General features: G+C 32.3%; 1 protein-coding gene across 1 annotated transcript in view; it reads left to right on the top strand.

Annotated features, from left to right (window-relative positions):
- The window catches only part of LOC128988386 (hemicentin-2-like), a 232,563-nt gene that overhangs the window by 197,237 nt on the left and 10,113 nt on the right, over nucleotides 1–25,213 (top strand). The window contains exons 2-10 of the mRNA XM_054409636.1: nucleotides 4,256–4,400; nucleotides 14,295–14,503; nucleotides 18,061–18,171; nucleotides 18,909–19,121; nucleotides 19,922–20,073; nucleotides 20,740–20,884; nucleotides 21,238–21,368; nucleotides 22,314–22,473; nucleotides 23,360–23,653. Coding sequence (XP_054265611.1) covers nucleotides 4,256–4,400; nucleotides 14,295–14,503; nucleotides 18,061–18,171; nucleotides 18,909–19,121; nucleotides 19,922–20,073; nucleotides 20,740–20,884; nucleotides 21,238–21,368; nucleotides 22,314–22,473; nucleotides 23,360–23,653 — 1,560 coding nt within the window. The remainder of the gene's footprint in view (nucleotides 1–4,255; nucleotides 4,401–14,294; nucleotides 14,504–18,060; nucleotides 18,172–18,908; nucleotides 19,122–19,921; nucleotides 20,074–20,739; nucleotides 20,885–21,237; nucleotides 21,369–22,313; nucleotides 22,474–23,359; nucleotides 23,654–25,213) is intronic.

The raw sequence follows: 25,213 nt of genomic DNA, 5'->3' as shown, positions 1-25,213 counted from the left end.
CGGAACAATTATTTGATTTTGTTGTAAATATTTTTCTTAAATACTTTAGGTTAAATGATATTTTAGTTGTTTTGTTGCAACAACTTGCTTCAATAAATTTTTACTTACATCATATTTAATTTTGTTATCGACGCTGTTGAAATTGCAACAATTAGATTTATATATATTTTAATATATTGTAATAGTAATGCTCAATATAATGTAAAATTATATAAAATATAACAATTAATATAAAGATATAGGTGTTGTAAAACATTAAAGCAATCGAGTAATTTGATAACAAGTTCGAGAGCAATTTCTTGGTATATTTGGCCCACTTGGTAGTTTACAGGGGACTAGTGGGCGGATGATTGTAATGTAGGAGGCAGGAAGTCTCCTTTTAGAAAGTTAATATCGTAAACAGTTTTCAACCAAACCTTAACCTTTTGAATATAAATAAAACAAAAATAGCTTCAGGATATTCAGGATATATATTGTATACATTTTCTATAATTATTACAATAAGGAATAAGATTATTTTACTTTTCTTTGCGCCACTGATTTACGTGTTCTTATAAAAATACATAATGGTTAAATGAAAGAATGAAATAAAATTTCATTTTCTGTACTAGACTTAACAAATGACAATTAGAGGAGTCTAATTTGATCACATAGTTTTGTTGAAGCATTATTAAATCATCTGTACGATTAGAGAATATGTTTTGATTACTGACTACTGAGCATTAATTCCCCCCTACCACGACAAAATATATTTTTCTATCAAAATGTATAAATTGTTTTAAAGGAATTGTTTTACAACACGTGAGCATCAAATGTGTTTCAGGCTTGCTTATTTAACACTATTGTAATAAATAAATTATTTATTCAATTACTCTTGGGCAATACTGCATCTAGTATACTTTTACTTTATTCTTGCTGTTAGGACCGACGTTAATTTCAAACACGTATACGTTATAAATTTCATGTGTACAGCTCCTAAAATATGGAAACTGAAAAACATTTCAATTGAGTGAAAGCCATGGAAGCGTATACAATGTAACCAAGATGGTAGTAAACAAAGGGAGTGAACACATAGTCCAGAATATGATATTTGTTTAATCTACATTTAGTAGTTGGTATATAGTTTACCAAACACACACTTATAGTTTACCATGCTGAGTTGTTTACGAGACCGCAAATTACTTCTTCTTCTTCGTTAAATTTGCGAAATATCTTCCGGGACATTTAGTCTAGCAGATACAAGTCCAATGTATAATTTTATTACTCTAGAATAAAAACATTTTTTTTATTCTCAAACGCTGTAATAACTAATTGTATGACAACCTAAGTAAAAACAACAGAGGTAGTTGGATATTTTTCAAGTGTAGGCTAAATAATGATACGGATATTTTCACTATAGTGTACAAAACCGCTTCGATGACTGCATAAAATCTAACATCAATATATCTAATGTCATATGCAGCATTAGCAAAGGAAAGGACAACATACTAACTAGTAATATCATAATTTAAATTTCAAATGATTAACTCAAAATACCACGTTATATAGATTTAATATGGTTCTTCAGTATCGTTTAAGGCATTAAATTAAAATAAAAGAAAAATGTTTTGGAAAAGTTGTAAGATATACAAATTAAATTTAGGAACCTATAAATGTTAATAAATAAAAAAAATCATGAATAATCCTCTTAACATCTACGGAATTCATAATACGATCTGGCTTTATACAAGCACGATGTGATTCTCTGATAAATCAATACCTTTTCTATTTTGAAAAAAAAAAAATTAGAAAAACAATATGGAGATGAGTGTATAGAGGCGGTGGCTCGGCGCGATGTGGCTGTGTCGCATGGATCAATAGCTGCGACCCACTACATTGCTGCTACTGCTCCATTCCCCCCCACACTTCATCCTTGTCCTTGTCTCTCTCCCACCCCTCACTCACTCTCTCACACCCCCTCCCCACAAATACGCCTAACCCAGGATTTACTCATTTATACAGTGATTATCTCTTGATATCTCGTGTGGAAAAGTGGTAAACCAGTCTCCGGCGAATTAATGTTTTAACAAATAGGGGTTTGTTCATCCATACTTTTTTCCTGTACACGCAAACATGAAAAAAGAAATAACGTTCTTTATTTAATTTACCCAGTTTAATTATTGTTTCTTTACAAATCCTAAGTAAGAAATATTTCTGAACAGTAAAGTAACAGACTGTCTTCCTACAGTTAACCCATGAAAAAATATGTTATATAATAAAAGAATTATGTAATTAATAAATAATGTTAAGTATATAGTAATTATTATACAAGCTGGAATATTGAAATTACCAAAAAGTGTCCGATAGCAACGCTCATTAAAGTAAAATGGTTGGCTTTTTCATCTAAATAATACCGGTGATAAGTTAGTATAATACTTTCTCGGCTGAATATTTTCACAATACTTTATTAATTACCAGCGTGTAAGCGCATTTACTTTTTTGCAATATATTAAAAAAAATTAAAATGAAAAAATTAATCAATGTGGGAAAATATACCAATAATGCTATTATAAAGGGATACACCATGATCGTTTCATCTTGTGCTGTACACTACAGAGCGAGATTTATTAGAACAGATCGTAACAGATGGAGGCTGAGCACGATAATTAATGGCAGCAAGAGAAACATATCCTAATGAATACAACAACAATCAGACGGCGCAATCTCTAAGTAGAATAACACACGGCATTTCTAATTACAGCCCTTTACTCACCAGAATACTCTTGCTGAGTTTAATGAGAGTTTTACCAAATCTGATCCAAACCTCATGTCTCACATACCTTGATGGTTTTCACGTTTTACCCATTCATGCCTGTTTGATGGATTTATGGAAAAAGGAAAATACACAAAAATAAGTTTTAAGTTTTTTTAAATAGCAACATTTATGGGATTCTTAATGAAATATACATGCACTTGTATTAACTTTTTTTCAAATAGTTATCCTTTTTATAATTGATATTTACATTCTTTTTAGTTGATACATTACACTTAACTTGTACTTAAAATATAATTTGTGGAATTTCAAATGTTCAGTAGGATATTGGTTTTATTATCAATAGTTGACATTTAATTAAAAAGCACCAGAATAAAAAAAAACTTAAATTAATGATGTTCAAGAACTTTTCCTACATTCTTAGATAAAAATAGCTAATTTTGTCAGAAAAATAATTTTATGATGACCCAAAGGTAATTATTGATTGACACAGACTATTTCGCCTCATTTTACCCATCTCGTTTTGTAGTTCAGACGGGAAAAACTACATTCTATGTGTCTTAGATCTGGATAACCATGTTGGAGTTTTAAATTAACCTGAATACAAGTTAATTTATGATAAGAGTTTTTCATTGATATTTTTATTTTTTACAATATAATTCAATATTTTTAACAATATTTGTTTGTATTTTACCGTATAAATAAATAAAATTGGCACATAAATTAATACATTATCCAAGCTAAGGCTTTGTGAATGCTTATTCTTCACATTGGATCAAGTAATTTAATTTAAATGTCCAGTTTGAGTTACGTTTCCATGCTTATTCACATTAAGTAAGCCTCTTTAGGAGAACTCATGTTTTTCAAGGATTCTTAATTTTTTTATGAATGTCTGAATTGCTCAGCTTGTTGCAAATACTCATACCACTATTGTTTCACAATATATAATACTTAATTGTTAATCAAGTTCAACTATAACAATGTAGACTGAAGTTCTTAATTTTTTGAACATGTGTTTTTAGAAAAGGAATAATAAGAATATACTAAGTTTTACATCACAAATTAAATGAGAGTACACAATAATAACCAACGAATGTTAAATATTTTTTACTTTGTACTTTGTAAAATACTTAATTGGTTTTTGTAAAGTATTTATTTTTCCTACAGTTACCTAACAATGTACATGTTCTCTCACTGATTTGAGAAAGCAAAGTGGCCAATTCGCTCATCAGTGAGACAATGTTAACATTGTCTCACTCTAATTACTTTGCCTCACTCGCTCCAGATTTTCAACGTGAAGGCACGAAATAGTGAGCGTAACATGCAGACAAGGTCGTATGCGCGCGTTATACGTTGGCAGCACTCTGAGTAAGTATTTCTCTCCAGTGAGTCAATTGCTCCTTTTGCTCACTAGTTGCACAAATAACTATGTTTATAGTCATTAAATTGTTATTCATCCCTGAAGCTGTCATCTAGTAACTAAGTCACTTGTTTATGTTTCAGTTCCTGTGTACCATGTGCAGGCAGTCGCCGGCGACCCAGTCTACCTCCCCTGTGATATTGCGACAGTGGACGACCCCCAGGGCAACCCTGATTCGGTTATTCTAGTCCTGTGGTACCGCGAAGACCTTGGGACGCCAATATTTAGGTAAATATAACCATCCTTACAAGCAACAATCTTTATAAACAAGTGAAATAGTATTTAGTTTGTTCCTTCATTGTTTCGGCGAATTTCCCATTGAGGAAGTAGCTATTACCGTAGGCGGCACGGTAAAACCTAGACCCGGGACTGATTTACTTTTTCAATTTGATGTCCCTAAAAGCTAAAAAACACCCTTCGTTAAAACATTTGCATAAGTAACAATACGTCTGTAAACACGATAAACTTGAGTAATGTTTTCAATTTTAATAAGATTTGTCTTGAAAGTGTAGGGCCAAATAAACTAAATGAGTTTGTGAACCAGCATGATCAGCCCTTGGGAACGGGGTGTTATGGGGCTTTTATGGGGCAACATTTTTTTCTCATTTTTGACCCTCAAAACATAAAATTTCCAAATTTCTCTTTAGACATTTTTAAAGAGGTTAATAAAAACCAATAATGTAGTATATTGAAGTGTTTTTGACCGGTATTTGGTTACGGAGAAAATTCAATAAATTGTATTTTTTCATTCCCATGTTACTCTAATGGAGAATAAGTTAACTGCCATTAGCTTGCTTGTTTATGAATACTAAGCTATTCATATTTTAATAAAAAAAACACACTTGATTACACTCCCTGTAGCAGCAAACCTAGGTACATGTTTAACATAATGTTATTGAAATGGATTTTATCGAAAATCCAACCAGGTGAATGGAAATAATTCGCTTAGTCTTTAGGTTTGCTGCGGCGGGGTTATTCTTATATTTAAACTGTTTGTACATTTTACTCGGTCGTATTATAATTTTTTAACGTTTTGGATTATTTTCCACTCTAATATCGGACATAAGTGTTGTACTCTAAGTGTTTACCAAAGTAATCAAGGTAAAAACTTGTAATTTATGTCACACCATGACTTCTCACTAAACCAGAGTTTTTAAATTTAAAGATAGACATAATTTAATGATAGCAGCTTCATATTTACCTATAGGGTTAATTTTACACGTTCAAGAGTATGAAACACTACCTACAAGCACATTGCCGTGAGTGTAGAATATACCATAATTATAATGAAATAAATTGATGTAAAGCAGGGGTATTTCCGGGGAGTATGATTAGGTACTAACAAAAATAACTACAGTTTTTAGCAAACTCTTCTGAATAATGTTAGTTTAATAATATTAATAATGTTTTACTAAAGCCTGAAATTAAATTTTGTTTTTGTTTAGCACATTGGCTCTTTTACATGTCAAAGTCCCAAGGGCAGCAGAATTATTTCTGCACTCCCTTTGCGATATTATATTAGATCAAAAGTTGATCCTGTTCAGTTAACTAAATGAAATATTCCAGTGGTTACCTTTATTAAGATTTTATTAGCAATTTCGTTTCAGCATATCATGTTTTATTTGATCAGTTTAATAAAACAAATGGAATTTTCAGCAAACTATTCTTGCACACACATAGCTGATTTAAAAACCCCAATACGTATATAGACTATGAAAGGATACAATTTATGTTTTAATAAATATTTGGTTGCAGTATCATTTACAAACATACCACAACCAATATAAACTGTAACTTTGTTTTCTTGCACAAACGTTACCTAAATATAAACATTAACTAAATATACTTAAAATATTTTATGAAATATTTTAAATTCATGAAACATATTAATTATATATTAATTATTAACGTCTAGGAACATTCAAATAACAGATCTAGAGCAATAGGAATTCATATTAAGCTGGCAGAGTTATACATTTGATACGTCATAACAGCGTGGCATAGGTCAGACAGCAGAAATGCAATCAAGAGAAATTAATTTGTTTCCAAAAGGATCTGCTCTTCAATTGTGCGAGTATATTATTAATTGTTGTGTACAAAGTGAACGTAATACGATTTGGATTAAACTTTGCAATGTGCTTGTTTTTTTTTCTTTAGAATAACTGCTCTTTGTGCACAGACACTTAGTTTTGAACTATATTTTCCTTACGATTTAACGTCTGTATTCAAACCGCAAAATTTAAATTGGTGGAGTGTGTATCTGGGTATGTCCAGATTTCTATCGACGACCATCCATTATCATAAACTTCTAATTTTAGTGGTAAAAGTTCTTGGTCTGCACTAAAAAGTAAGAATATTTTTGCTTCAAAATTGTTCAAGGACTCTCCCCTGTTGCTTTCAAGATTCTCAGAAAGGTTTTTAAAAGTAAATATAAAATTTTCGCCATAGCAAACATAAGGAAACTCACGACGTTTGTATTTGCATAGAAAAACTCTCAAATACACTTTATTTTACAATTAATTACACACACCTTATTAAAAAGCTAATATTTTGTAACCACGTAATAGGTTATTTTGTTATCAGATCGTGTCAAGTATTATGGGAAACTAGTAAGAGTCTGTAACAATTGCTTTTATCCAAAGGACTTCTAAGTGTCCAAAGTAAGTTTACTGCAGCGTTCTATTGATAGTCTTTCATAGTAACTAAGGTATACTTGCAATGTTTACATATTTTTTTATTGCAATTGGCTTAAATAGTCAACGTCATCTGACATTTAAACAAAAGGATCATGAAAGTTAACAAATTAGTGTACGAACAGCCACCATAACAAAATAACAGCATTCAAACAAGCGTTTTAGCATCATGCCAAAAAGTACGATGAACTTCCTAGCACTACAATTGGAAAAAAATGTAATACAGTATGTAAATAGTACAATGCAAAATAAATGTTAAAAACTAAACTGCAGGTAATTTGATGAGAAATTATCATCATTACATGTACATACTACCAGCCCAGCTAATTTGTACGGAGTAATACAAGACTCGAAAAATGTTGAAACAAAATACTACATCGAAAGTTTTACTTTCAATTGCATTTTGTATAACTGTTATTATCCATTGTCTTTTCCCTGGGCAACGCTGGTTTTCGCCACAAGTGAATAACTAAGTATAATAACGTAAACCTTTTTTGGATTTTTAAGCCTGCTTTTATTGGTATTGTAGAAAAATCTTGATTTACAATAATTTATCGATGTCAATTTTATAAATAAACGTTTGCATTACTGTCAAGCAATTATGTTCTGCAACATTAATTTATCTATAAGAAAGAGAAGGATAGGGATTCTTGCATGTGTTATTGTTTGAAGAAAGTTCGTAGTTATTCAAAATCTAAAAAAAAACATATTTAAGAGATAAGTTTACACTCTTATGATACTTTCTGTCACTTTTCTGATTCAATCACGCTGCACAAGTGTATCGAACACTGCTTCAGACAGTCTGTTTTAAATGACTTTCCATAAGACATACTGATGAATCTACTACCTTCATCCAAACAAACCTGTTCCCAAACTGTCATAGAAAATTAACCTATATTAACATAAAAGAAAAAAAAAATTATAAAACGGAGGCCATTATTGAAAATGTTCCGCAGGTAGTGAGATGTTCTTATGATTTTCGTTACTATGCTTTTTTCTATTGTACTAGTTTGTGATATTCAGCAGACAAAAGGATACCTATTTTGACCAAGTTTTTAATTATTTATTCCTTGAGTCTTTTTTTCATACAACATTGAATTCTATAATAATATACAAGATGCCTTTAGTGTAGTCGGTGTGGAGTATGCGTCAATCTAGAAAACCAGGATCAACAGTTTAGCCTACAAATATATTTATTTATTTCATCATACTTCTCTTTGTGTTCATAAAAACATTAATGCTTTGTAAGATCAAATATTTCTTCCAGAACAGGTTATATTTACAATTATAATATTAACTGAGGCTGTGTGAACAAAATAAGCTATATGATTTACAATGAAGAAAAGTAATAGATTAATTTGTGGAGAACATTCTCAAGGGTATACATTAATTTAATTTCAATTTCTTACAAGGATATTTTAATACTTAGAAGGTACTATTTGCTAAAATACATTTTAGGTTGTAAGAACACAAGTTTAAATGTAATGAAGTCACTACTTTCTCAGGCTAAGAATCATCCATCTCTGACGGACGATCTGTCTGCTCGGATAGCGGAGATCGATCGCTTTTAAAGAACACGGTAAAAAGTGTTTTCTTTTGAATTTATATTTACATAGGTGTCAGAAAGTTACGGATTACATTCTAAACGTCAAACCTTCCTCTGATCAAACTCTTCTTGCTGTATTATTGTATTATTCCACATCAAATGTATGTGAACCTGTGTACACTTACATTTTATTTATTTTATATTTTTTATTAACTATACTCATATTAAAACCTATTTTAGTTTAGCTTAAAAGGTGAAATTACAAACTCTAAAAGGCAATTTCTATGGTATAAAAAGATTTTAAATTAATTATCCAAACCGATATTTTATAATTTCACTACCTGCAGTTGGTTGGACATTATTGTTTTCTTTCGACCTAGACCTAAGTTATGTAAGTTATGAACTACATCAAAATGACACGTGCTCGTTATTAAATTTAGATTTGATCTTATTTATCAGCTTAGGAGATAAAGTACATACAATTTGTTTAGCCTAAAGAAAATGAGTTTATGTGGAAATTCAAACAAGTAAAAATCAAGTAAAAAACAAAAAAATAAAAACAAAGAAATCTGCTACATTTTGTAAATGATAAATTCCAAGTCGTGTAAAACAATTATCTTACCTACTTCAAATACCCTAAGCTAATATTATTTGAAGAGGAAATACGTAAGCTAGGTGTCACAAAAGATTGTTACAGTTTATATTTTAATCAGTTGTATCTGTGAGCTTCAGATACAAATCAAACATTAACATTTGTTATGTATAATTTTACTTATTATTTTTGTTTTCATCGTGTTTGTCAGAAATGTCAACAATGCATTCTCATGTAAGACAATACTATTCTGTAAAAGTAAAAGTAATGAGTAAAAGGTTATGAAAGGAGGTTTTAGAGATGGATTGGTAGGCATTACTAATGGAGGAGCCATGGAGGCAGTTGTGTCGGTAGCTATCTCCATGTCATTAGGACTATGTGGCTGCCATATGATTCTGGCAAACTAATAACTGTAGGGATGCATATGTCTTTTAGTATGCCTGATCCAGTGGATTTCTTGAATAAATGCACTGAATGCGTGTTTCTTTACCATATGGTATATAGTCAATGATGGTATACAATTGAAAATAGTTTTCTGTCCACTATTTACATATGATGAATAAGTAGAAGATTTAACCTATAAATCTCATTAAAGTAAACGTGTCTACAAATAATATTACTGTTAACAAAAAATTATAGATAGTTTATATTTATCTTATTTTAAAATTAGTCACCAGGTATAACCATTTTAGTGTTTTATTTTAATTTATTTTATTCTTCTAAGAAGTTAAAGACAAATTTGAAGTTTAATAATCATATGCAGTAGTACAATAGCACAATATGTGTAAAAAAATACAATTACTCAACAAAGAAAAATTTAATAAATCTAACTTATTTACGTATAATCTGAATAATACAGAATTTAAACAGCTATTTGTGTAATGTTGTTATTTTATTGTCTGGAAATGGCCTAGGTACATATATTGTATTGATATTTTAGAAAATCTTAAACTAATTTCGGAGTACATTAGCATTAACCAGGTAAAGCTCAATTGATATAAACGCTACTGATATTTTATATCATACCATTTTAATATAAATTATAAAACGATATTGGGAAAATAAATGTTTATTCCGATAGCTGTAATATTTGAAATATAACAAACGCACACGCAGTTTGAAATGTAGTTATTAATATTATTTGCAACTTTCAATACTTTAAATGACTCATTACCAATATTAAATCTCTAAAAAGTTTTTCTTCACCGAAATTCCATTTAATTAGGTGTTTTGTATGTGTACTGAAACTTTAATAGACCACTCGAATAACAACACAGGAAGGCAATACAATAAATTTCTACCTTCCACCTAGAATTCAAACCATCAATCTTTCAAGATTAGTCTGTCTCGTATCGGGAGGTAGAATTGGTCTTTTGTTGTTTGTAAGATAATGTAAAAAACTTATCAGAAAAGGAACATAAAAAAACCTTTTTAGACGTTTTTAGAAAATACATGGAACTTTAACAAAATGTACACGCTAAGCAATTACATTTGTTTACATTATCAACAGTCAATGTGCAGTTGAATCAGTACTGGTAAATGATTTTAAGGCAAAAGTGTACTGAAATATGTCCCCAAGAATGTTTAGGAAATATTTAATTTTACATTCACAGACATTAAAATTCACTTGATTGTTGTCTTGTACGGAGAAACTACAAATGAGTATGTTAACAAGTTTTACTTTATTTAACCCTAAGACTATTACACTTTTATAATTTATACATACACATTTTTAAATCATAAATTAATACGTTAAAACATATTATTAAACAACCACAAATTTTATTGACTGCGTACTGAACTATAATCAAATCTTCATATCCTTTTCAAGAATCGATTAGTTGGATGAAACACATTGTGAACGAATAGAAGATAAGAAAAGAAGATTGGTTTAAAGGAATTAGGTGGCGAGTTGTTTCGTTATTATGTCCATGTCGATACAGTAACGTCCAGAGCGCAAGCGTTGGTCTCTGTATTCTCTCCCTCTACTCATCTCTTCAATTCAATATTTTTCTGACCTTAAAATCGAGGCCTTACCTTAGAAACTACGCTTTATGTACTGTTCAAAATGTACAAAGCCGTATACTTTTGTATTGCTAATACTCTATTGTGTATAAGTGGTAATAAAAACGGGAGTAAGCATAAATTTGGAAAATGAGTATTTTAACTAGAGCAATAAAGAACTAAATGTTTGTAATGTAATGTTTGAAAGGAATCTGCTGAAAAATATATATCGGAATAATATAAGTGCAAATAATTATGAGAGCATATTGATTCTAGTTAGGATAATAGTAAGTGTCAAATAAATTTACTTATGGATTAATTAGGATATAAATAAACCTCAATTAACTCCGTAGTTATAGACATAAAATAACTGAAAGAAACTAAAAAATTGTAGGTACCTTTCAATGTTTTTTTTAGTTGAATGTTGTTATAGATGTGTCAGTTTGATTTAATATAAGTCTTAAAAAGTATAACGACTAATCAAGAGGTACCTCTAGTAATAGTTAAGGATAGTAGACAAACCCTTATCTACTCATTTGCTCGTAAATAGTTTAATATTAATCAAAAAGGGAAAACCGCGTTAAAAAACCCAACGTATGTTTACAAAGCTAAGCTGCGTGACAACGTTGTGATGTAAAGGGTTTGGAAAGGAAGAGTTGTCTCCATAGTGATAATTACTGCGACACTCTACAAAGTGTGTAAAACATAATGCAGCCATCATCACACTTTACTTGTAATCTGTGACTCCTTCCTAACATCGTTTATAATGAGGATTATGTTAATTGCTGTACCTAGATAAGTTTTATTTATAGAGATTTTCACATTCATGAAATGGACTGTGCCTCTGAAAGTTTATTTTTATTCTTATTCATATAAAAACCCACCCAAATATAGGGGGTTAAAATGTGTATTCTACTATTCCAAATTCGAACTTAAAGCACATCTCAATGTGTGAGGGGTTGCAAAAATATGTCCATATGATGCAAATATATAGGGGCAAGAATCTTTAGTATCTCGTATACTATTTTAATCGTGAGAACTTATATGAATTTAAGGTAGGTACCCCCAAAGTAAATTTATTTATCTCATGTATTTAATTTCTTATACACGTGTTAGAAATATGAAAATCAGTCATTCTGTTGTATATCTTATTTATTTGTTTATTTATTGGATTTCACAAATTACTTGTTACAAATAAGCCATGTACATGAATAGTAATGAGTGAAGAACATCGCTGGTATGCAAAAGATTTTGAGGTCCTGGGTTCAAATTCCGCTACCCCTATGAAAATATCTTATCAAATTTTGATCAAAAAAATATCAATACTTGATCAGGTCTGATCCGGTTATGGGACATTTCCAGATCAAACATTGATCAAGTATTGGTCAAAGTTGATCAGTTTTGATCAAGTATTGGTCAAAGTTGATCAGGTTGTGATCAGGTATTGGTCAAGGTTGATCAAGTATTAATCAATTATTGATCATGTTTTGATCAAGTGTTGATCAAGGTTGATCAAGTTTTGTTCAAGGTTGATCAAATCCTGTGTAATGTGAATCTCTAATGTGTAACGTGATTCAAAAACTGAGTGAGAAATTGACAAAATATTGAAACTAATATTGATGAGTGCTAAAAGATGTGTATTGAATATTGCAAATAATAGGAATAAATATTTTTAGTAAAAATTATTAATTACTAGTGAGTTATTAGCTTCGAAAGTACGTGCTTTTTAGTACTTTGTCGATAATATTCAAACTAGGCCTAAGTAAATTTGTTCATATTCCACTGAGCTTTCCACTGAGACTCCGAAAGAGGTAAAGTATGTTTACACCTACAAACTACGGCAAATGCCTTCAGTGAATACCGTGGATGGAGTCTGTTTAGTTCAAGTGAATCACGCAGGAATAGTTATTCCATGAGTCACTCACGTGGGGTTAGTGGTTCCACGGTAAGGCTGATCAGATGAACTGCATTCTTTTATATAGATTGTTAACACAACTCCTTTCGTATTTTGGTATAGTTTCTCTGTCTTAAATAAAAATAATGGGAATAACGACGTTAATATGAAAAAAATAATGTATCCTGTGAATTTATGTTATTTTAAATACTGTTTATTTATGTATTTTAGTAGGCATACCTAATAATTATTCTTTAACACCCGATATAGTAATGATTATGATCCTTTACAGTTAACCTTTATGCAAATTCAACTATTAAATAGTTTATTTGTGTTAGTTTGATTTAATACCATTGAATATTACTTAGAAAAAATTAAAACAAAGAACAATGCAAATGTAAATATAACTGGTTGATATAACTCCGCCGTGTTTGGACTACTTTTTCGTGAAATTACTAATCGAATTCAAATCTTTAACGTCAAGTTACAAATTACACTTACTTTTATCAGATAATTTGTAAGAGTGAAGTTCAATTTACGCTTCATTAGCGCGGGTGGCCGGCAGGTCCCCGGCTATTGTTTGGAGACCTCGCCCAGAGTCGACGCATGACAAAGGCAGTGGTCTTGAAGGGCAATAAACTGCCATCCCTTTGCAACTTTCTCCGCGTCGATGAGTGGAAATCGTCAAATTCAGCTCGAAAACTTGTCACTGTATTCTCACACTTATAACGTAAACACTTACTATCCACGGTTTGCGCGATCCGATGTCGTAATACCTAAATGTACCAAAATGCACTGAACTGTAGACGCACTATGAAAATTAATTGAACTTGAGTTTCACTGATTACACTTTAATGTCAGTAATAATGCACATGAAGAAAACACTGCTTACTAAAACGAACCTGCTGATAATGCTACTGTTTTAGTGAAAATTAAATTAATGCTCGAACGAATAATGTACACAGTTTGAATAAAAAGATGTGTAAAACGAAAAAATGCACAACATAGACGTTCGGACGTTGGTGCAAGACTGACCTACGCTACTCACCCCAGTTAGTCTCAGGGGGAGGAGTTGATCAACAAGGTCAAAATTTGATCAAGAAATTATTCTTGATCAACTGTGCTGACCAAACTTGATCAAGTTTGGTCAACTTTGAACCAAAGTGATCAAGTTTGACCAAGTTTTGATCAATCTTGATCAAACATTTTCATAGGGGTAGTCGTGGATTATGTATTCAAATGATAGTTCCGCAACCATCTACGCATAGTCTGAAGGAATGTGTAAAAATGGTTTAGAAATAAAGCATAGCATAATGTAAAGTCGGAACTGAAGAAATTATTTATATAACATAGTTATATAAATAACTAACATACATCACTTGTGTGTTGATAGTGTGGACGCGAGGGAGAGAGACTTCAAGCAGGCTGAGAGGTGGTCAGATGAGAACGTGTTCGGGAACAGGGCGTACTTCATGCCTGAGAAGCAGCCTGCTGAGCTAGGGGTAGACCACATCAGGGAGGGGGACCAGGGAGTCTATCGCTGCAGGGTAGACTTCAAGACAGCACAAACACGCAACTCTAAAGTCAACCTCACTGTCATTGGTGAGTAAATCAAGTAATCATTGTAAAATACAGAAAGATTTAAGTTTTATTAACTATATGTACATGTACATGTATCAAAAAATGCCTTGCGTAGAATAATGATGTAACGTGTTTCCAATTTGAAAACCCACTATTTTGCATAATCACTATTTTCTATATCTATACTTATTTAATACGCAAGCATGTTTTTTTGTGACAATTACTCCTCCGAAACTACTGAACTGATTGACATGTTTATGGTGTCATTGGAAAGAGCGTAAGCTGAAGTTGTGCAGGAAACTTTCTTTTTTGGGAAATAATTAGAGAGTGGGGCCCTTTAAAGTTTCGTATTCCTCCATAAGATTAAGATGGGAAACAAACATTGTTATGAAACTGTTGTCAGAAATTAAAAGTGATAAGAAGAACATATGTTGATTGTAAACAGTCAATAAGTTTGCTAATTTAACAGTTTGCTACAAACATTTACTGACTTGGTAGAAATGAAATAATTGCTTTTTGAATTTGGGTTGGCGTAAATATTACAATGGAAAAAAGCTAGAGGATGGATACAATGAATAAATTGATAAACAAAAAAGAAAACTCAATTAACACTGTGCTGCATTTCTTGGTATTCATTGAAAGAGCCGATTTGCAAACTATGGATTATGGAAACACAGGAAAGTCATAGACCACCACCAAGAAGAAGAAATTGATAACATGTTTTTTTTTTATCGTTATTATGGACAACCTAATGGGGCTATGAGTAGGGCTATTTGTAGAAAACACTAAAAAACAAGACCAGCTTTTGAAAAATTGATAGCACATTTACAATAAATGTTGATTATATCGATCTGTTAGGTACATCTTGAGTATTTCCATAATCTTTGAGTCGAATCTTTTAAAATCATCAGAAGTTATGAATGTTATTTGTTTTAAAATAACGCCTGTAATACTTAGCAATTGCTCGAATTCAAACAACAGGGACACTAGTAATAATTAATAAACATCCAGTTACTATTATAATTGATATTTTAAAAAAAATTTTAATTTAGCTAGAAAGTAACTGTAAAGACTAAAGGAAATAAAATATATAAACAGGTAGAATTTATCAAAATAAAATGAACCAAAATGTCTGAGGAAATCAGAGTTTACATAATCATTCTGTGCATACAAAAGTAAAAAGGTAACACGTTTACAACTTACCTTTATGAAAGTCCATGGATACTAACAGCTTTGTTCAGAGGTTAATACAACAAAGAATAAACAATCATCCTCAGTATATCGTTCCCCTCTAACTAGCTTCGTCAGTAAATGTATCAAACTCTGACAGAAAGGTCAGAAGTGAGTCAATCAAGTTAAAACGGAGTTTCCACACAACAAAACACTTAACATTGTTACCTGTTTGTCTTGGTCTAAAGCCTCTAGTTGCCTTTGGTGTCCCTCCAGTGTTGATTTCATTAGCTTTTCAAATGTTTCAGGTCAAATACAAAATGATAAAAGTATAAATACATTTGAGCAAAGAACGAGTTTCTCATATCGAAATTCGTGATTATCGAAGTTTGTGTGTATCGTTTTATTTTTAACTACATTTATTGTATTCTCTTTTCAAAAATTTCTTTACACATTAGTTAAATTTTAGTCATATGATAATCTAAGTAGCTGTGAGAAATTCATAGTTCGATTTAATTATTGTCAATTCCATCCATAAAATGTTAACAGAAAACGAAAATTCTCATAATATTTTTTTGGGGTGGTGAAATACTAGCTCGTAATGAAAAACAAACACTACACACAAAATACCTTCCAAAAAAAGTATTGTATTCATTACCGCTTGATGTTATCATACCACTACACTTGAAACGAATCAAACTATGTTCTATCGATAAACAATTATTTTGTTAAAACTCTACTTGAGATACATATGAAATGGACTGTAGTGAGATTTTAATTAATTTAGCCATTCGAATTGAGGCAAAATTAACACTTAAATTTTACGTGGCTATATAAAATATAGTATACATAAATTATGCATTTAAATAAACAACATAAAATATTATGGATAATATTAGTATAACAATATTTAGTTACAAAGATAATTAGTTTACATTGAAATATCACAAGGTTATAGAGAGGGTTTTACCAGAGTATCAAAGGTAAAAGGTCTCAGCTGGCAAGTTTTGTTACTCAATAACGCAATGTGATTATGGGCCTATTGTTTGCTTGCTGCTTTGTTGTATCAAGTTGTGTCTGCAGTTTTACTCTGTGTTTTACTTGTATCTCCAATATACAGTTAATGTAACTAACTTGATTTCGTTTTACGAGTACAGTTTTAAGTTTACCTTTATGTTTAGAAATGTTTAAAAGGTTAAAGTAGTAGAACGGTTTTTTTATACACTGCGTAAAGCTCAAATAAAGCCATACTTTAATTGGTTGGAAGTAAACATTGTACCTTGATCAATAGTCCATTATAGTTGATAAGGTACATAATACAACAGTAATTGCCATAATGAGAAAACCTTTAAATAAACATCTAACCTAATTATACGGCACTTTAACGATTACATTCTGCATAATAGAATTTCTCGGAAAACATTCCTTAATGTAATACAGATAGTTGTATCAACCCATAGAGATGTTCGTTAATTTAATTTAAATTTACTTATCATACAACAAATACAGTGAACATTTTTATATTGATTACCAACATTAATCCTACTATCCCTAATGGTAATTTGTACACAGATGAATATCACATGGAAATCGATTTTGTTTTATATCAGGATATTTAAATCACAATTTTATTGCACTGACTGAAACTTTGAGGTAATTAACACATACATAAAGCAAACAAGTTAGTTTTTATGAAATATTTATTCTAACTCTCTTACCAGAGGTTTCAAATTAAAACATACGTATTCAACATGAATAATTCAAACCATTCCGTGTAGGGTAACTATGTGTACACAGAACACACCAAATGAAATTCACACATATGTTTTCAGCAAACATTGTTATCGTGGGTCCGTCTACAAATGGATTTTCCACACATCGTTGACCCAAACTGAGAGTGAGTGACCTGAAGGCATTTAGGTTGCCCAAACAAATACATTACCCCTTCTCCGATCTACTGGTGTGGTTTATGTACATCAACAAACCTTATTGGGGATTGAATTTAGCTTAGAACAATAGTGCTATTACTACAAATTTAAAATGTTTTATTTTAGAGACGTGACTTTAGCATACGTAACAGTCTAAAGAACTTATACGACCAATATATTTGGTATTTATATATATATTTGGGTCGGCACCAGTGTGGTAAGTGGTACAATAAACGGTACAAAGTAAAATCCCAAAGCAAGGAAGATCTCATCCCTGTGGAGCAAGTGTCTGCTGCAGAAACAAATAACGTGATTACGGTCTTTCTTGTTTAGATGTTTGTGTTTGTCTCGTTTTGATATAGTTTACTTTGGAATCGTGGTATTTTTATATTTTGATTTGTTCCCTGCATACCAGGTCACTCTATTCAATGGGTTCTTTATTTATAATATTATATAACTTGTCGTGTTTTGTTATTTTAGTTCCTCCAAACAAGATGGTGATACTCGATGAAAATCGGATAGAGCGGACGTCCGTCGTCGGTCCGTACACGGAAGGTTCAGATCTCGTCCTCACCTGTGAAGTATATGGAGGTAACTTGTATTATTTTTAAATAATACAGTTTATATATATATATTTAGGTTATCTACACCAATGGAATTTTTTAACGTATTGAAATGGAAAACTTAATTGGGCATCATTCTTTTGGAATACAGGAACTGAACAAAATTACCTAGCGTCAAATTTTATTAGTTTCTGATAAATTTGAATTATGTTAAATAGCTTATTAGTACTTTCATATTACCTGGGTTAGGTAATAGGAATCATACAAAATGAAGATTCTTGTTGAAATTACATAGTGTTACTAACCATCTGCTCTTGTTAAGGGGGGTGGGTGGCAATTTACACAATAATACCCCATTTACACATTTGCAGCAAAGAAAGTTAAAACAAGTTTTTTGTATACATTTCTTTTGTGGATTAAAAACTCTTAGTACTTTATTTATGTATTGAGGCGAAAGGAATAATAAACACACTTTAGGCTAAAAAATTGTATACCTATGTTTTATTTAAACACTAATTTAGTTGAGGAATAGGAAAGGGTGAGGTCATTATGCGTTACTGCCCTAGTTGATTAAGGTATTTTACTATCAACAACGAAAACTTCATTACCAAACGAAACGTTCTTAGTTTAACAAAAAATATCCACACTAATTGTTTTCTTTTAATTTTAGCACAATTAGTAAGCTATCATTTCTTTTAGTGTATTATTGTGAAAATCACGTGTTATCCTAATTTATTCAGAAAGTCATAGAGTCGGCGTTTACAGGTAAACCACCACCAGCCGTAGTGTGGTACAGAGGGGATGACATCCTGACCAACCGCACCATGGTGGCTCCGCCTAGCCAGGGTGGTACTGTCACCAACCAGGTGGTGTTGGTCGACCTTGGACGCGAGGATCTGCACTCTGAGCTCACGTGTAGAGCGTGGAACAACAATAAAACTGTGCCTCTCAGCTCCACTGTGCACGTCGACATGAACTGTGAGTACACCGAGGAGGTTGAGTTTTATTTGTAATTACCATGTGGATAAGACTATAGAATAAAAGATTTGAATATAGACCGTCAGTCGTGCTGCTTTTACCATAGGTTCTGGCACACACCACTGGGAGTGCCATGTAGTTACAGCGTACGTGCTACGTAACTACAGGGCGCTCCCAGTGGTGTGTGCCAGAACCTATGTTAACCATGGTAACCGCAGCACGGCTAACAGTCTATATTATTTTTTTGTCTATAATAAGAAATCACCAAACCAATGGTAGCATCATCAAACGAATGACGGTAGTTGTAACCTCTTGCTCCAATACCTGCTTAGTTGCGTTATGATAGTGCATGCCCGAATACCTAAGGTTTGCTGGTATGCACCTGAGAAACACAATAGTTTTTCGACGGTTTCAAACTGGGTGCAGCTTTCCTCAATAATTTCACTCTTAATAGGTTATCCTAGCTGGAAAAACTGGTGAGCAACTTAGCATAATAAAGTTACACATTTTTGCTCAAGATTAGTGTGCGTACATATCTGGTGTTGCTGTCTGATAATAAAAAATGTTATTAAGTAAAAAATCTAATTATTATCAATAATTAAATTAGAAATAACTAACTTTCGTTACTTATGGTTTCAAGAAATTCTTTTTCGGGTTTCATGACCTTAGTTTTCTCTCTTTCTTTTATTTTCGTACTTAGGAATAAATAAGTTCCCTTGTCAATCAGTACGCTATAGATACAAGTGCTGTTCGTTAAACCTTTTATTTGTTTTACCATAATAATTATTGATAATTTCCAGTTCGGCCTCTAGACGTGCACATCCTAGAATCTTCTCAGCCGCTGTCTGCGGGTCGTCGTTATGACCTTCTCTGCCAGTCTTCTGGGTCTCGACCACAGGCCAAGGTGACGTGGTGGAAGGGAGGGAAGAGGCTAGAAAGCATAAAGGAAACGGTAAAACACTCTACTTAACTTACTAACCTTATGCCGGGTTTTCCTAGGCGCGGAATTGGAGCGCGGAGGGAGGAACGCGGAGAGCCGACTCCACTTGTCTTAGGTCATTTAATGTTAACTGTTTTCCTAGAAGCGGAGCGGAACACCATGTTAATCTCTTTTCTGCTCTCCACGTTCCTCTCTCCGCTCTCCGCTTCCGTGCCTAGAAAAACCCGGTTTTAAGATAACTACTACTTAATCATTGTAGGTTTAAGCTAAGAAACATTCCAGGTAAAAAAGAAAACAATTTTAAAATGTAAACAAAGGTAAGGTGCAAAGGCCGTGATAATACCTACACCATATGGTTGAGACCATACGGTGACCATGGGTTATTGTCATTGTGAACTTATTTTAAAATTTGTAAAGATGTACTACAACGATATGATTATTAAATTGAGGGACCTGTAAAATACTCTCTGAAACTACTAAGTTTTGTCTTGCTAAAGTGAAAATAACGTAATACTCCTACAAGAATATTTGTCATTGCCAAACTTGCCAATGCTATACACATTAATAGACTTGAAAGGTTTTGTTAACTTATACTAAAACAGTCCATCTTCTAAAAACTTCCTAGCTATTTTCCTAGTTTTAGTACCACCATCTCATTAGTATTACTCTATGTTTCAGACGTCGAATGACGGCAACACCACCACAAGTACACTGTCATTTACCGTCACCAAAGAAGATTCTGGTAAAAACCTAACCTGCAGGGCTGAAAACCCCACCGTGTCATCGGAAATATTAGAAACAACGTGGACGCTGCATGTGCATTGTACGTGACACTTTACTTTGTTTGTATTGTTTAAATTTGAAATATCTCACATTTCTCTCTTAATAAAAGCAAATAGCTGATTGTAGTGAAATCAAATACTTTATACAAACAATTGGACATCACGCACTAATTATTACAAATTATAATGTTTCAAAACAATTCTATAGGTATTATTTACCTCTTTTGTTAGTTTTAGGCAAGAATAATATGTCGTATGGTGCTTATGTGATAACTTTTTCAGATACTTAATATGTGATTACTGCTTAATTAAATTACTGCAATGTGATTACTGCAAAGGTAAATCACCGGACAATGTTTGTTTTGTATTACAATCGACCAATGTTGTGTTGCAGATATACCACAAACAAAGCTCACACTAGGTACCTCGTTAAACAAAGACAATATTAGAGAAGGGACTGATGTTTACTTTGACTGTATGGTCGTAGCGGAACCACCGGTTTACAAGGTGGAATGGAGACATAACGTAAGTGTATTTGACCTTTGTACTCGTATATTGTAATTAAGGCACATTTGTAATAATTGTTATAGATACTTTCCTGTCCGAAATCAAATTACACGGATATAAAGGTTCGATTATATGACAAAGGCACCTTAAAAAATGTTATCCCTTTTTTATCCTTTGACATCTTGTGCTAAACCTTCAACGACCTACTTCTTTATCAATAGCTTTAAACATTTTCCTCAATATTACTGCACAAAGTAGAGTTTATTTTTATAGAATTGGTATATCACATTTATATTTCATGTTACCACAAGGATTGTTACAACAGTTTATTATAATTAAAATCTTTCGTTGTGATATTACTAAAATAATATATTAGTCAATATTTTGATTATTTTTGTTGAAGCTCTCAAGGTTTTTTGTTAACCATCCCAAAAAACACATTCTTGTTTGTGTACTGATTTATATCTACCGTGAATTAGGAGACATATTTAGGCCTAGTTATATTTTCTATTAAGTAACTATTTGCTTGTATTTGCTATTAAGTAGTGTTACATGGATCAGCCAGGTCGTCACGAGCGTCCAATATTTCTTTGCAGCTCGTGGGGACGTACTTTTCTGACAATAAAAAATATAGTTTCCTGAAGTCAACACCAAGGTTTGCTTTTTACTGAAACTAAAAACTGTTAGGAGATTTGAAGTGTTTTTAACTGTTGCTTCGTTGTCCATGTTAATCTTAATGTTAATTTTGTTAATTTCAAACAGCCGCTTAAGAGTTCTCAAAACATTTGTTCAAATACCAAAGTGATTGTAATTTAAATATCTAGTGCGCTGTTTCTAGTTTTGTAATTGTTTTATGAGCTATAGCGTCTAGGCTCCAAGGACTCTTAAAACAACTTACTGTATTTATAGCTAAAATGTACATGGTTATAATATGATTCTAATAATTACGATCACTATGCCTAGGGTAAGATCCTGAACCACAATGTGAATCACGGGATCATCATCAGCAACCAGAGTCTGGTACTGCAGGGTGTCAGCAGAGCCAGTGCAGGCAACTACACTTGTGTAGGGTTCAACACTGAAGGGGACGGCGAGAGCGACCCTTTCTATCTCAACGTACTTTGTGAGTTAAACAATGATCCTTGAAAAGCTTAAATCTGGGGAAATCACGTTAAAAGTATCGAGAAAGGTGTGTCGTGTTTGAAAGTTATTGGTGACACAGTGTTGGTAGGAATTAAGTGACTGGGTAGTTTCGGGACACGCTGACCCAAAGTGGTCCTGGTAAACAGCTCACCAACTAACAAAGACACATTCGTTATGGCCACATTGAATATTGTCTATTCTATTAAATTTCCCGTTTATTGGAGCAAAAACGTAATATAGTATTGTATGGCTATAATTAGCTATATAATCTATTTTCAAGATTACTCATCTAAACTCTTTTTAGCATCAAAACTATATTGGTGATAATCAGTAAAATATACCATATAAAAACATCGTTAAAACATTTGAATATACGACATGCAAATGCAAACATATTTAAATCAGAATACCTGATCTACAATGCAACAGTCGAAGTTTTGCAGAGGTCGGTAGATCGAGGGTATATTTACATTTAAAATACATTTCTTATGGACATGCTTTGCTGAATTTATGTGGTGCATACCAACAACGTTGTTTGATATGCGTGTTTAAAATGAATTTATTTTGTGTTTTAACCATATCCTTATAAACTATAGGTATATTTTAATTTGAATAATTCAAATGACTAAAATTAGATAAAATGTAGGCCTAGTCTATATAAAAATAATAGTAGTTTGTTTTGTAAAGCGATAAAAAACGTTTTCTTAAAACTTTTAAAATGTGAACATTCTTAGTAAATACAACCTTAAAATTTACTAAGCATAAGGGGTTTCTCTGAATTTTATATAGCTGAATCAACTTTCTTTATCTCTCATGGTCTATGACTTCCACAATACATATCAACTGCAACCCATCTCTTTGTCCAGACGCCCCGACGTGCAAGCCCAACCAGACGAGGGTGCACGGAGTCGCCAAGAAGGAGAGGGCCAACATCTCTTGCGAGGTGGACGCCAATCCTCGTGACGTCAACTTCAAGTGGACGTTCAACAGCTCGGCGGAGAGCCTCGACGTAGAGAGCAAGTACATTCTGCGAAGTGGCACCTCCAGCGTGGTCACTTACACGCCGGTGTCGGAGCACGACTACGGCACGCTGCTGTGCTGGGCGAGCAACAAGATCGGTCACCAGCGACAGCCTTGTGTCTTCCATATCATAGCGGCAGGTCAGAAACGTAAAGTACTGTACTGTTATGTTCAATGGTTTTTTTCCTAGTACACGAGCCCAGACTTATTTTTCACATTACTCCAGGCTAGACCTAGGGGTTGCGGCATTATCACTTAGATAAAATCCATTGGTGATTTGGCGGGATTTGAACCCGGACCCCAGGAACCAGAGTCCCGCACTCTAACCACTAGACCAGCTTGCTCCCCCCGTGTTCAATGGTTAAGCAAAACAAAAATGTCAAATATAAAATGTTAAAATAAAAGGAACCATTTAATATTACTTGGATACTGTTCAGATAGGACGAAAGGAACGCATTACTATGATGTAGACAAAACATACACACATTCATCAACACTAGGTGTAAAGTAAAGTAAAATAGCAAAACAAAATTGCTATATGTTCTTATTCTAAATTAAATATTTTGTTATGTGGTACAATATATGTAATATATTTTCATTTATATTACAAAATCAACACTCGTACAAGGTAAAACTAAAAGCAATATTTATTCCAAAGTAGAAATTATTTAAAAAATATATGTATACCTTGTTGCTGGAGAAAAGTTTTAAAAGTTGTTGGAAAGCAGTACATTTACATTCCATACATTGTTTTTGCTACATGAACAACATTTCCGTCATATTTTATTTTTTTTACTGTACATTATCTATCTATTAATTACTCTTTACTTGGATGTGATATTTACTTCCTGAAAATGTAAGATCCAGAGCAAAATAATATTTCCCTTTTTAAGTATGTGAACCACAATAAAAAAATCATTGGTAAGCCTTTATGTATTAATTTCTTAATAGAATGGAATCTTATATTATTAATGGGTTACACTTCTTTGCCAAAACCAACTTTAATATGGCTTCGAATAACCAATAAAAAACATGCCAGAGCAAAGATTCTTAACTTTAATTAAATTTGCTCCCAATACTGTTTTTATCGTGTTTGGCTTATGAAACCTCTTTCATAATTTTTATTTTTCTCCCTAACTCATTAAAATGGGTTGCTTTTAATAATAATAGTCATCTTTATTTATAGGTACTTAATAACATTATTTGACTTATATTTTCCAACAGTCTAAAAATTCCACTATTCAGAAAACTCTCATTAGCCTTTATTATAATGATAAACAATTTTTCGGAAAAAAATATAAAATTAAAATACTTTTTGTTCTCGAAAATAAGAGCCAAACCATGCAATATTAACATAGACTACCAGTGATATTCTGTCTGTTTATTATAAAGGAAGCTTCTTATGACACACATGGAATATCTCACGTCAGTGAACATCAACGCAATCCCCTGCAGGTGCCGCATACACTGCGTTGTCCTTTGAGATATACATGAGGGCTTACAGATTCGGGCGGAAATAATTTATGCTTCCCTTCATTCTACATTCAAACCCTCGCGTCAAAACAAAGTTGCTTCGCGGCCAGCTTTATAGTCTGCAACATACTTCACAGAAGAATTCACGGCTTTGTTTCGGAAAAATTACATTTTTATGTATCTCGCTTTTGTCGGAAATAACTTTCTTCACGTCCATCAGTTTTCGG

This window comes from Macrosteles quadrilineatus, unplaced genomic scaffold (assembly GCF_028750875.1).
Source record: "Macrosteles quadrilineatus isolate MER2022 unplaced genomic scaffold, UCM_ALF_1.0 Scaffold_1__1_contigs__length_201487025, whole genome shotgun sequence".
NCBI lineage: Eukaryota > Metazoa > Arthropoda > Insecta > Hemiptera > Cicadellidae > Macrosteles > Macrosteles quadrilineatus.
Note: the sequence above shows the minus strand (reverse complement) of the source record. Positions and strands in the feature narration are given on the sequence as shown.